The following is an 11,335-nucleotide window of genomic DNA, read 5'->3' as shown; positions in this document are numbered from 1 at the left end:
AAATCACCAAAAAATAGTAATTAACCTTGCAGGAAAAGACCAGAAGTTTGGCAGAGGCTGTACTGGATAATTTGTGTAAATCATTGACATTACAGTACATACAATCAGTGGTATAAATGCACAGGATTATAGTAACAGATTAAGCAGATTAGCCTGGTATTGCCAGAATAATTCACAAAAGTGAATCTATCAGAGCACAAATGAAAACATGAGCTTGGCAGATTCATCTGGTTCCCAGGCTGGTAACAAACAGCACAAAGTAGAGATTTTCATTCAGACTGTAGGGTTACTGCTGACCTCCTCCATCAGTGGTTTGTAGTGTTCTGGGTCATCAGGGCTCTACAAGAGAAAAATAATATCAGAAAAGCACATAAAAAGGTGTGAACACTCCAAACCTTTTAATACAGCTTATATTCACACATTACATCCAATCATAAACAGCACTGTTTCCAGTCAGGATAATTTAATTTACATTTTTGTAACTATAACACAACTTGGCAACAAACTACATAAATGATAATCATTTCGATCAAATTTTTCAGCACAAACACTTTTTTTTTTTTTTTGCAGTGAGGGTGTTGGGGGCTCTGGAGGTTTGGTTACAGCCAGAGCCGGTCAGCCCTGTACGCACACTACGCAAGTTGCATAGGGCCCCGCGAGGTACGCTCTCCCTGGTGTCAGTGTTTACAACTTTGATAAGAAGATGAAGCAGAACTAAAGAGACAATGACATGTTGAGAGTGAACAGAGTGAACAGTAACCAGGTAAACTTGTGTTTCCTCCTCTCCATGTTTGATATCATTCATTCACAGTGATGTTAAGTTGATGTTCTTCCCTCTGTCTGTCTGATGTTAGCTGTGCTGCTGTCTGTCTGTCTGTGTCCTGCTCACAGATACATCCAATGCTGCTCTGTGACATTGTGTCTGATAGAAGTGAGAACAAAATAAAACTATTTATCATGTTTGATGAGCACCAACGTGCAGCTGTGTTTATGAACTGGAGCACAGATAAGATCACCGCTTTGCACTTGAACACAAATTCATTTTTGCATGCACACTTTCCCACAGCAGCCTCTGTAGAGACCAGTCTGTCTGTCTGTCTGTCTGTTCAGACTATATATGGACATGATGTTACTCCTCTGAGGTGGAAATATTCAGATCCTTTACTGATGCAAAAGTACTAATATCACACTGTAAAAATACTTCAGTACAAGTTGAAGTCCTGCATTCACAAAACCTTACTGAAATAAAAATATGGAAGTATTATCAGATAAATATACTTAAAGTAAAAGTATTCATGTTGCAGTAAAATGTTCCCTGTCAGTGTTATTATGTCTGATGTTTCTGGATTAATAGTATTGCTTTAATGTTATTGCTGTTTACTGCTGTTTAAACTTAAGCTCATTTTAACTACTTCAGAGACCACTGTTGGCTAGTGTAATCTAAAGCAATGCATCATGGTCTATAAGACCATTTAATGTCTGTAGCATCACCGTCCTGTGAGAACCATGAATCTCTAGAAAGATTGGAACTTGATGTAAATGTACTTAGTTACAATCCACCACAGATTACAAATCCAGACTAATGCAAGATGGGAAAAAATGGACTGACGTTCACTGATGATTGATAAAATATTTAATTTAATTTAAAATCAATTAAATCATCGGATTTTCTATATTGTATATGTTCTAAAATGTATTATTTATGTTAATATCAGTATTCACACATCTCAAGATTCTCCACAAAATATTATATTCAATAAATGTTGGGGGTTTTTTGTATCTCATTCTGTTCTACATGGATCTCATTCTTTGACTGGCAAATGGAGCAAACTGGGCAGGGAGGATTGTAGTGGAAACACTGGGGTGTGACTGTGTGGCAAATGGTTCACATGGCTCTCCGGACAGTTAAGAGGGCCCCTTAGCAGAATTTTGTTAAGGGCCTCATGGAGATCAGAACCGGCTCTGGTTACAGCAATATCACAGGGTGGGCGTAGCTTGTGGTGATGTCTTTTCATGGGGCACAAAATCCCTGTTCCTGGATAAACAACAGTTTTAACAGTCAGATTTGACTGTGGAGACTCTACCTTGTCTTTGGTCTTCTCACTGCTGCACAGAGCCTTGATCCCCATGACAGCAGAGCTGATGACGACACAGAGCTCCAGGACTGACAGGACAATCAGCACACCGTTGACGCCTCTCAGAAGCATCTGGTGGGACACAAAAACAGCTGTATTGCCACTGCAAAGATTTTTATCACATATAAGAACATTTTATTTTGATTGCTGTTACCCAATGACACTATAATATTTAGGGTCACAGGTTTTGATAGCTTGGATCCATGAAGCATCTCATACTGGGTTATCTGCTGCTGAACAAACGGAGCAACGCAGTTCAGTGTGCTTTCCACCTGAACATGATATGGTACTGTAATTATTAAGCTTCTTGTATTGTCACTCTTAGATTAGAGTAGAGGCTTAATTTCCCGGAGAGACACATTGGCTTATAGACAGCTGTCAACTTGAATTTTGACTGCTGAGATGATATTTTCCACACTCACCAGAGTCAGTTCTCTGCCCTCCAAACATTTCTCCTTCATGCGCTTCTCCTGAGGAGATAGAGTTGGTCCATAATCATAGTCGTATCGGTGTCGGTATCTGTAACCATAATCATTATCACAGTCTGGCCCCATAAATATGTCCGCCATCATGATGCTGTAGTAGACGATGGCTGTGATGGCAAAAGCAACTCCTGCCAGGTTCAGAAGCACATTGACGTTGACCTAAAACACAAGAGTTGTCAGTTTATGTAGAACCAAACACGAAAACACACCAGGCAGTAAACAGCATACAGTACATATCATGGGAGCAAGACACTGATCCTATATTCTGCTCTATAAAGGGAAAATACACCCTGGATACACATGAGACAATGTGGGTGTCTATTGTTGAGGGATAATGTGATATTACAAAGTACAAAACTCTCAATTTTATCTGTCTTGAAATAAAGTAAAAAAAAAAAAAAATACAATATATGACAATAAAATTAAAGATAACATGAAGATATTATAAAACTGAACTACTCACCAGACATGGACTGGGGCGCTTCTCAGACACAATGTTCACAATGCCAAATAAAATAAACTAGAAAAAGGACAAAAAACAAAATCTTTAAACTTCCTTTCTTCCACACAAACACTAAAATTCATATACAGTTGTTTCCAGACAACCTGCCAGCAACTTTGCCAATAACATCCTCATTTAGAAGGGAGAAGGGTCTGTAAGATCCACAGTAATGTTTTACAACCTGATTATTTTCCAGTGTCACGTGGGGCCCATCAAGCCTGCCCTGTCAGTCCCCTCTTATTCGCTCTAGCAATAGAGCCTCTATCAATAGCCTTGTGTTCTTCTTCTCTATTTCATGGCATCTGCAGTGGGGGTATAGAACATCTGGTATCTTTATATGCAGATGATCTATTCCTTTTTGTCTCAAACCCTGTAGTTTTCATTCCTGCAACAACTTCAATACTAGACACATTTGGGGTTTGGCTCCTTTTCTAGTTCCAAATTAAATCTTCATAAAAGTGAATGTTTTCCCATTAAGAAAACAATTGTTCTAGTTTTGCATACCTATCAATCAAACACAACCCAGCTCTCATCTTTTTCGTTATTTTCAGATATGACACTGTCCACTCAGTTTCCCATCTTTCCTTCACCACCGTCTATGTTGCCCTGGGAAGAGCTACTTGAACTAGGGCCCAGCCAGAAAGCACTCATCTCTAAGATTTCTACTCACCTCATGTCATTTAACAATTAACATGTTTCCAAGTCTAAAGGTGCTTGGGAAAAGAAACTGAATGTCGAGTTTTCAGAGGACTTAAATCTGGATCTACACCTGTGTCCCCTCATTGCCATCTTCAGGGTCCCTGTAGATAAACTAAACATTTACTCCATACAATCGAATGTTAGTGCTTCCTCTTCCCTCATGGCACAAAGGAGGATTTTACTTGGAAATCATTTAACCCACCATCAGCATCCTCCTGGTTGGAGAACCTGAAGAAACTCAAGAAAAATGTGAAAGACGCCCTCTAGAGCCAGTGATTGTGTTTTTGGCTACTGTAGAAACATGGCAGTGCAACACAGTATGAGAAAAGCTGTTAGGTGGACATCTGGAGTCAACTAAACTGTCCCAGTAAAGTTGTATTTATCTTCACTCTAACTTTGGGAGAGACTTTGGCATAGGAACGCTGAAAAAAAGAAATACAACATTAGCTTGCTTACCATTACTCCTAACCAGTAAGGAAAGCCCATGTCTCGGAATTCCCACCAATAAGGGCCCCTGCCGAAACCACTGCTGCAAAGGATCGCTCCAAGGCTGATGTTGAGCAACCCAACCATGATATGCAGAGCCTGTGGAACAGGAAACACAATATGAACAACAAACACCTGTACAGTGTAACTACAGGATCACATCTGCGGTGCACAACATACTGTTACTGGACAACTGTCTGAGTTTCAAGGTGTTTTCTAAATGAAACTGTCCTCTAAAAAACAGACATCATGTGAAGGCAGGTACAGATCTGTGACAGTGTGATGGAAAAACTCTTAGAGTAACTCCATTATATGAGGTTGTAACTCACCCCCAGTACTGACTGAGAAGTTCCCTGGACCCTCCTCAGGTGTTGAGACACAGAGCAGCACACGGGGCTGTAACAAAGCCCCTTCAGGATTTGGCACAGTGGAGGACAAGCACTTTGGGGGTCAGAGGTCAAAGTGAACACAGTGACCCCATCAGTCTTGGCCATGGTCACAGACATCCTGCCTGCTCCTGTAGACCGAAAGAGACAAGAAGTGTTTAAACTTTAAATGTATTGAATCAGGTTGTGGTTGCCTTTGTGGTTTCTTTAATCATAAACTTAGTAAATCGTAACATTAAAACCCCCGCAACCCCGGATGTTTCTATCAGCAAAGTCAGACAGACGACAGCTCGTAAAAGCAGTGCGGTTTGGCAGTGTATTAATCTAGGACATGGAAATAACAGTGAATGTAGACTGTGACAGAATAAACTTAATGTAGAGACTGTGAACTGAAGAGTATTTTTTCATTGAGAGAAGGGCAAAAAACAGCACTGATTTTGTTTTCTTTTTTTTTTATCAGTGGAAACGTTTTCGCTCTTCTTCCTGCCGACTTCGGCTTCGGTTGGGTGAGTTGATCTAATTGGCCGAAGTTAGCCTGTGTTAGACGTGACAGATGGTTCATCCAATCACGTGCCGGAGGTTTTCTCAAAAGTACTCACCGCTTTCCCAAACATTTCCTATAGACTTCTCAGATGAATCTGGCGGAGAGTAGAGACAAAGTGGTCTATAGAAGCATCAAGTGTTCAGCTCTCAGTACTTTGTAGTTTCTAAATGAACATGTGGTTTAAAGATTAGTTTATCTTCTGTGTCGCTCTTTGAACGGTCAGGTTTCTGCTTTATTTTACCATTTCATCACATTCACTTTCAGCTGGTAGGAGTCATTTTAAGTTCCTGCTGATGAAAACAACACTTCCTGGGTTTGCTGATTCATAATAAAATCTTTTACATTACAGAACAATGGGGGACTTGAGGAAGTGAAACATCCAGCACCAGTCCCTTGACTAAAGACAACAGTGTAGCTGTAGACTTGAATCCCTGCTGGGCTGAGTCAAGACTAACAGCACCAGTGTATGTAAAGAGGAAGTAAGTAAATAACGTCTGTAGTTAGGCCAAAATTGTAATAAGACACGAAACAGCTGTATCTCGGGGAGGAAAGGGCATTTGTTTGTAATTGCGGCTGCAGGGCGGCGCGGCGGCGCGCACAGTGTGGGGCTTTTTCATAGAAAATAACGGGGGCAGTTGTTTTGACTCGCGGCATCTGGTGGTGGTGTGTTTAAGCCTTAACGAGAACTGAACTTTGATATCATATACACATTTTTACTGGTTGAAGCCACGTTTTCAGTGTCTTTAATACCAGGAGTATCAAATAGCATGAGACAAACTTGATCAGCAATAAATGGCTTAAATGGATGGGTTCACACAGGCAGTACAAGACCATAACATATAAGGACTGGCTAAAATTTAATTTGCTAAATTGACAAATAAAACATAAAATACTATAAAAAATAGTAAAATTTTATAATAAATATAAAAATTACCTTTGTTTCTGTTGGACAAGAGGCAAAACCTAAACAATTGTGCTCCACTTGACAAAACCTGTCTGACTGCACGGTTGATGCTGGAAGAGAAAAACAGTCTGTTCCCAGAAGTTCCTCCCTCGATCATGACGCTATAAAAAACTTAACCCTTTACTGATCACTCAGCTAAACACAAAGATAATAGTGTGAATAATGAGATTTTTAATTTACAGCCTAAAACAATGGAAAGGTGGCAGAGATAAGCAGGGCCGTAACCAGAAGTTTAGACATAGTGAGTCTAAATTGCCCCCAGCACAACCCCTGTAGAATTTTTATCTCTTATTTAACTGTTTTTAATCTGTGAGATTTATCTCACTACAATGTTATCTAAATGCAGATTACAGAGCTTCTTCACTGCCAGAAAAAAACAGACAAACAGATGAAATACTTAATTCCTTTTATTTTATTTTTATTTATATTTTGTGATTAAAAACAGTAAAATATAACTTCATCAGTGTCACACACATGCATGAAAAGGGAGGTTCCCTTTTACCTACAAACATACTTACTGTCTGTAAGTCACATTACTCAATAGAAAATCATAATAAACAAGAACACTGTTTTGAAAAATGTCATCAGAGAATGAAATGGTCAGTAACATGTACAATTAAGAGCAAACTTGCAGAAAAAGACCAGAAGTTTGGCAGAGGCTGTACTGGATAATTTGTGTAAATCATTGACATTACAGTACATACAATCAGTGGTATAAATGCACAGGATTATAGTAACGGATTAAGCAGATTAGCCTGGTATTGCCAGAATAATTCACAAAAGTGAATCTATCAGAGCACAAATGAAAACATGAGCCTGGCAGATTCGTCTGGTTCCCAGGCTGGTAACAAACAGCACAAAGTAGAGATTTTCATTCAGACTGTAGGGTTACTGCTGACCTCCTCCATCAGTGGTTTGTAGTGTTCTGGGTCATCAGGGCTCTACAAGAGAAAAATAATATCAGAAAACCACACAAAAAGGTGTGAACACTCCAAACCTTTTAATATGGCACATATTCACATCCAATCATGAACTGCACTGTTTCCAATCAAGATAATTTAATTTACATTTTAATAACCACTTTATTCTTTTGAATGCTAAATGGTTGGCGTGTCTTGTGATGATATCTTTTCATGTGGCACAAAATCCCTGTTCCTGGCTGAACAACAGGTCGAACAGTCAGATTTGATTGTGCAGACTCTACCTTGTCTTCTCTCTTCTCACTGCTGCACAGAGCCTTGATCCCCATGACAGCAGAGCTGATGGCGACACAGAGCTCCAGGACTGACAGGACAATCAACACACCGTCCATACCTTTCAGAAGCATCTGGTGGGACACAACAAAACAGCTGTATTGCCACTGCAAAGATTGTTATCACACAGAAGCATGTTTTATTTTGACAGCTGTAACCAAATGGCTCCGTAGTATTTACAGTCACATGTTTCGATAGCTTAGATGCATTTCTGATGTATGACTTTGGATCCATGAAGCATCTCATACTGGGTTATCTGCTGCTGAATGAACAGAGTGACTCAGAGCAGATCAGTGTGCTTTCCACCTGAACAGTCCTTTAGGATTTAACTCAAGAATCATTCCAGAACAAATCAGATTTAAATAATTTGCTTTAAGTAATCAAGTTGTCCACTTAGTGTTCATTTTGGGACTTGACATACATGACAACATAACTTTAACATAACTTTAACTTTACTCCTCTGGCAGTAGTAACCTGTCTACTTCTGATTGGCTACCTGAGGCTGCTGCTGCAAGCACATTAAATCCTGACAGGAAAAGAAAATCATTATTTGATGAAAAGCACAGTTTCCTAAAAGCTTCTGACAAACTAGATGCAGCTAGAAGTTGCAGCAAAACTGCAGGAAGCTATATTTTATATAGATTACTGTATTATAATGTATTTCAATTATAAAGAGTACACTCTTAGAAATTAAGGTGTTCACTGGAACCGTAAAGGGTTTTTCAGCTTGTCCTCATAGGAGAACCCTTTGTGTTTCCTGGTAGAATCTTTTTTAAAGGTTCCTCTTGGAGCCCCTTCACAGAGTGCTACCTAGAACCCAACATAAAGGATTATATCTAGAAACATCTGTGGCAGGTTTCACCTAGGACTCCCTATAAATAGTTCTACAGAGAACCCCTCAATAGTGTAATGGTTCTACCCAGAACCCTTTCTGGGGGTTCTGTTCAGAACTTTTCCACCTTTTAAAGGCTCTAACAAGAACCCACCAGGGTGTTCAACTTAGAACCTTTATATATTCCAAGAGTTTTATCTAGAACACACCCATGGGGTTCTCCCAGATATCTTTTATGTTATGGTACAAAGAACCCCTGACAATCCTTTGATGGAAAAGATCTTCAGGGATTTCAACAGTCCTTTTGGAACTTTTATTTCTAGGAGTGTACATACAGTAATTGTGCAGTAGCTTTAAACACATTTGAAACAGCTGTACTGTATTTTGAGTCTCTAAAATTCAGTAAGTATTCAGTCAGTCAATAATCCACTGCCTCACTGTGAAGGCAGTGTGGCTGACAACAGTCCACAATATGTAATCTTATTTATAATAAACCTCCCTCCAGCATGAACAACATTTTAACCATAATTAAAAATGCTGGTGATTTATTTTTTGTTGATGGATAATGAATTCATCAACTGATCATTTTATCACTTTTATCAGTTCATTCTCTGTAAGGTCTGATGTAAATTTCCAGAGGTTCATCATGATAAACTTTTTATTAAGACTTTTTATTAAAACAGTATCTAACAAATTTTTAAAGTCGCCTATTTCTCACTCATCACTATTTTGACTGCTGAGATGACATTTTCCACACTCACCAGAGCGAGGTCTGTGCCCTCCTTACATTTCTTCTTCATGAGCTCCTCATGAGGAGATTGAGTTGGCCGATTGTATTGTGATCTGTAGCCGTAACCATAATAATAATCATCACACATCCAGCCCAGCCATATGTCCACTACGTGGTAGATGTAGAGAACGATGGCTGTGATGGCAAAAACAACTCCTGCCAGGTTCAGAAGCACATTGACGATGATCTAAAACACAAGACTTGTCAGTTTATGTACAACCAAACACAAAAACACACCAGGCAGTAAACAGCATACAGTACATATCATAGGATTTAAAAAGTCACAGACTATTTCACTCTTCTACACTCATACTTTTATATTCCTGCAGTGGAAACAGCTGGGTGCTTGGTATTAATTTTAAGAACCCTGGAGCAAGACACTGAACTTATATTCTGCTCTTTCAAATCAAAATACACCCTGGATACACATGAGACAATGTGGGCGTGTCTATTGTTGAGGAATAATGTGATGTTACAACGTACAAAACTCTCAATTTTATCAGTCTTGAAATAAAGTAAAAACCAAGAATATATGACAATCAAATGAAAGATAATAATTTATAAAATTGAACTACTCACCAGACATGGACTGGGGCGCTTCTCAGACACAATGCTCACGATGCCAAATAAAATAAACTAGAGAAAGGGCAAAAAACAAAATCTTTAAACTTCCATTCTTTCACACAAACACTAGAATTCATATACAGTTGTGATCAAAATGATGCAACCTGAGTAGAAGTTAAGGTTTTCTGAGGATGTAGAATTTGTATAAATTGCATTTATATGCATTGATTGACATCATCATTCATCATGAAAAAAAATTGTTTTTGTAGCAAGATTTTATTTTTGCAATAAGTCTATGTCATAATTATTAAATCATTATTTCAATATATTTCAATATATTAATATATATATTTAGTGGCATCCAGCAGTGTGGTTGCATAAAGGAGACGACATGACAGCTCCCCAAAAGTGAAGCCAAAACATCTTGATCGCCCCCTGCTGGCTGGCTGCAGTATTCCCAACTCTGAGGATGCCTAGTGGTCACGGACCAAGGAACACAAAGAGAATATGAAAGGCCAGTGTTTGTTTTGTCCGTTCTGGACCACTGTAGAAACATGACGGTGCAACTCAGTATGGGAAAAGTCTTCAGGTGGATCTCCTTTGAATCAACTAAAGAGCCCCAATAAAATTATATTTATCTGCATTTTAGCTTTTGGAATGACTTGGTACTAAACATATAAACTTTGCAAGGAAATAAAACATTAGCTTGCTTACCAGTACTCCTACCCAATAAGGAAACCCTGTGTATTGCACTCGCCCCGCCCAAGGGCCACCGGCTATACGATGACTTGTAAGGATCACTCCAAGGCCGATATTGAGCAACCCAATCATGATATGAAGAGCCTGTGGAGGAGGAAACAGCATGAACAACAACCCCTGTATGTTAAACCACAAGTTGTGTAAAGTTCACTCACCTGTCATCTGAAAATTGTGGTTTGACAGAGGAATTAGAGTAGTGGGTGTCTTGTATGATCTTGGCACATCATTTATATGAGAGCGGTTGACTCTGCCATTAATAAATTTCAAAAAGATGTACAAAGATCTAAAAACCAATTCAATTTAAGCTCTTAAACAGTCTACTGGACACCATCAAAATTATATAAGGTCAAATTAAGGTACAGCCTTTTACGCCCGAAATGCAATAGTATTGAGTAGAGTTTTGTGATGGAAAAATTCTCTTAGAGTGACATGGAGAAACTTCATGGTAACTCACCCCCAGTACTGACTGAGAAGTTCTCTGGACCCTCCTCAGGTGTTGAGACACAGAGCAGCACATGGGGCTGTAACAAAGACCCTTGAGCATTTGGCACAGTGGAGGACAAGCACTTTGGGGGTCAGAGGTCAGAGTGAACACAGTGACCCCATCAGTCCTGGCCATGGTCACAGACATCCTGCCTGCTCCTGTAGACCGAAAGAGACAAAGAGCGTTTAAACTTTAAATCTGTTCAATCAAGTTGTGTGACTCGCTGTCCCATCCCACCCACAGTACATAATTTACACAAACAAGTGCATTTAACTGATAATATTTACATACTTTTACTTCAGTAAGGTTTTGTCAGTGCAGGACATTTACTTGTAGTGATGTATTTTCACAGTCTGATATAGTACTTTTGCTTCAGTAAAGGATCTGAATACTTTTACACTCCTGGACACCTCGCAGGAGTAACATCATGTCCATACATTGACTGGACAGAC

General features: G+C 39.2%; 2 protein-coding genes across 3 annotated transcripts; both read right to left on the bottom strand.

Moving 5' to 3' along the window:
• Positions 1–7: 7 nt before the first annotated feature.
• Positions 8–6,282, bottom strand: LOC146321697 (membrane-spanning 4-domains subfamily A member 4A-like). 2 transcript variants are annotated; one of them, XM_084726956.1, is made up of 8 exons: positions 6,172–6,231; positions 5,293–5,331; positions 4,637–4,824; positions 4,278–4,406; positions 3,084–3,140; positions 2,558–2,779; positions 2,085–2,207; positions 8–339 (listed from the first exon to the last, which is right to left on the bottom strand). In XM_084726956.1, the coding sequence occupies exons 3-8, from the start codon at positions 4,811–4,813 to the stop codon at positions 274–276; spliced, it is 774 nt and encodes a 257-aa protein (XP_084583082.1). In that variant the 5' UTR covers positions 4,814–4,824; positions 5,293–5,331; positions 6,172–6,231; the 3' UTR covers positions 8–273. The 2 variants fall into 2 exon arrangements, with proteins under 2 accessions (XP_084583082.1, XP_084583081.1); XM_084726955.1 differs by lacking the exon at positions 5,293–5,331 and having other exon boundaries at positions 6,172–6,282.
• Positions 6,283–6,590: 308 nt separating this feature from the next.
• LOC146321696 (membrane-spanning 4-domains subfamily A member 5-like) lies at positions 6,591–11,057 on the bottom strand. The gene is made up of 6 exons (XM_084726959.1): positions 10,854–11,057; positions 10,355–10,483; positions 9,656–9,712; positions 9,048–9,263; positions 7,406–7,528; positions 6,591–7,142 (listed from the first exon to the last, which is right to left on the bottom strand). Exons 1-6 carry the CDS (start codon positions 11,028–11,030, stop codon positions 7,077–7,079), a joined length of 768 nt encoding a protein of 255 aa, XP_084583085.1. The 5' UTR covers positions 11,031–11,057; the 3' UTR covers positions 6,591–7,076.
• Between the last annotated feature and the right edge of the window lie 278 nt (positions 11,058–11,335).

Source organism: Lutjanus erythropterus, chromosome 9 (assembly GCF_056507025.1).
Source record: "Lutjanus erythropterus isolate fLutEry1 chromosome 9, fLutEry1.hap2, whole genome shotgun sequence".
NCBI classification, from domain to species: Eukaryota; Metazoa; Chordata; class Actinopteri; order Lutjaniformes; family Lutjanidae; genus Lutjanus; species Lutjanus erythropterus.
This window is presented reverse-complemented; position numbering and strand designations above follow the sequence as displayed.

Excerpts from the sequence above, each read along its gene's own strand:
- LOC146321696 (XM_084726959.1), bottom strand. The coding sequence starts at position 11,030 with ATGTCTGTGACCATGGCCAGGACTGATGGGGTCACTGTGTTCACTCTG. Across the intron at positions 9,264-9,655 it reads AGCGCCCCAGTCCATGTCTG|ATCATCGTCAATGTGCTTCT; the intron begins GTGAGTAGTTCA and ends CTTGTGTTTTAG. Across the intron at positions 7,143-7,405 it reads GTGAGAAGAGAGAAGACAAG|AGCCCTGATGACCCAGAACA; the intron begins GTAGAGTCTGCA and ends TTTCTCTTGTAG.
- LOC146321697 (XM_084726955.1), bottom strand. The coding sequence starts at position 4,813 with ATGTCTGTGACCATGGCCAAGACTGATGGGGTCACTGTGTTCACTTTG. Across the intron at positions 3,141-4,277 it reads CTTACTGGTTAGGAGTAATG|TTTATTTTATTTGGCATTGT; the intron begins GTAAGCAAGCTA and ends TCCTTTTTCTAG. Across the intron at positions 340-2,084 it reads GTGAGAAGACCAAAGACAAG|AGCCCTGATGACCCAGAACA; the intron begins GTAGAGTCTCCA and ends TTTCTCTTGTAG.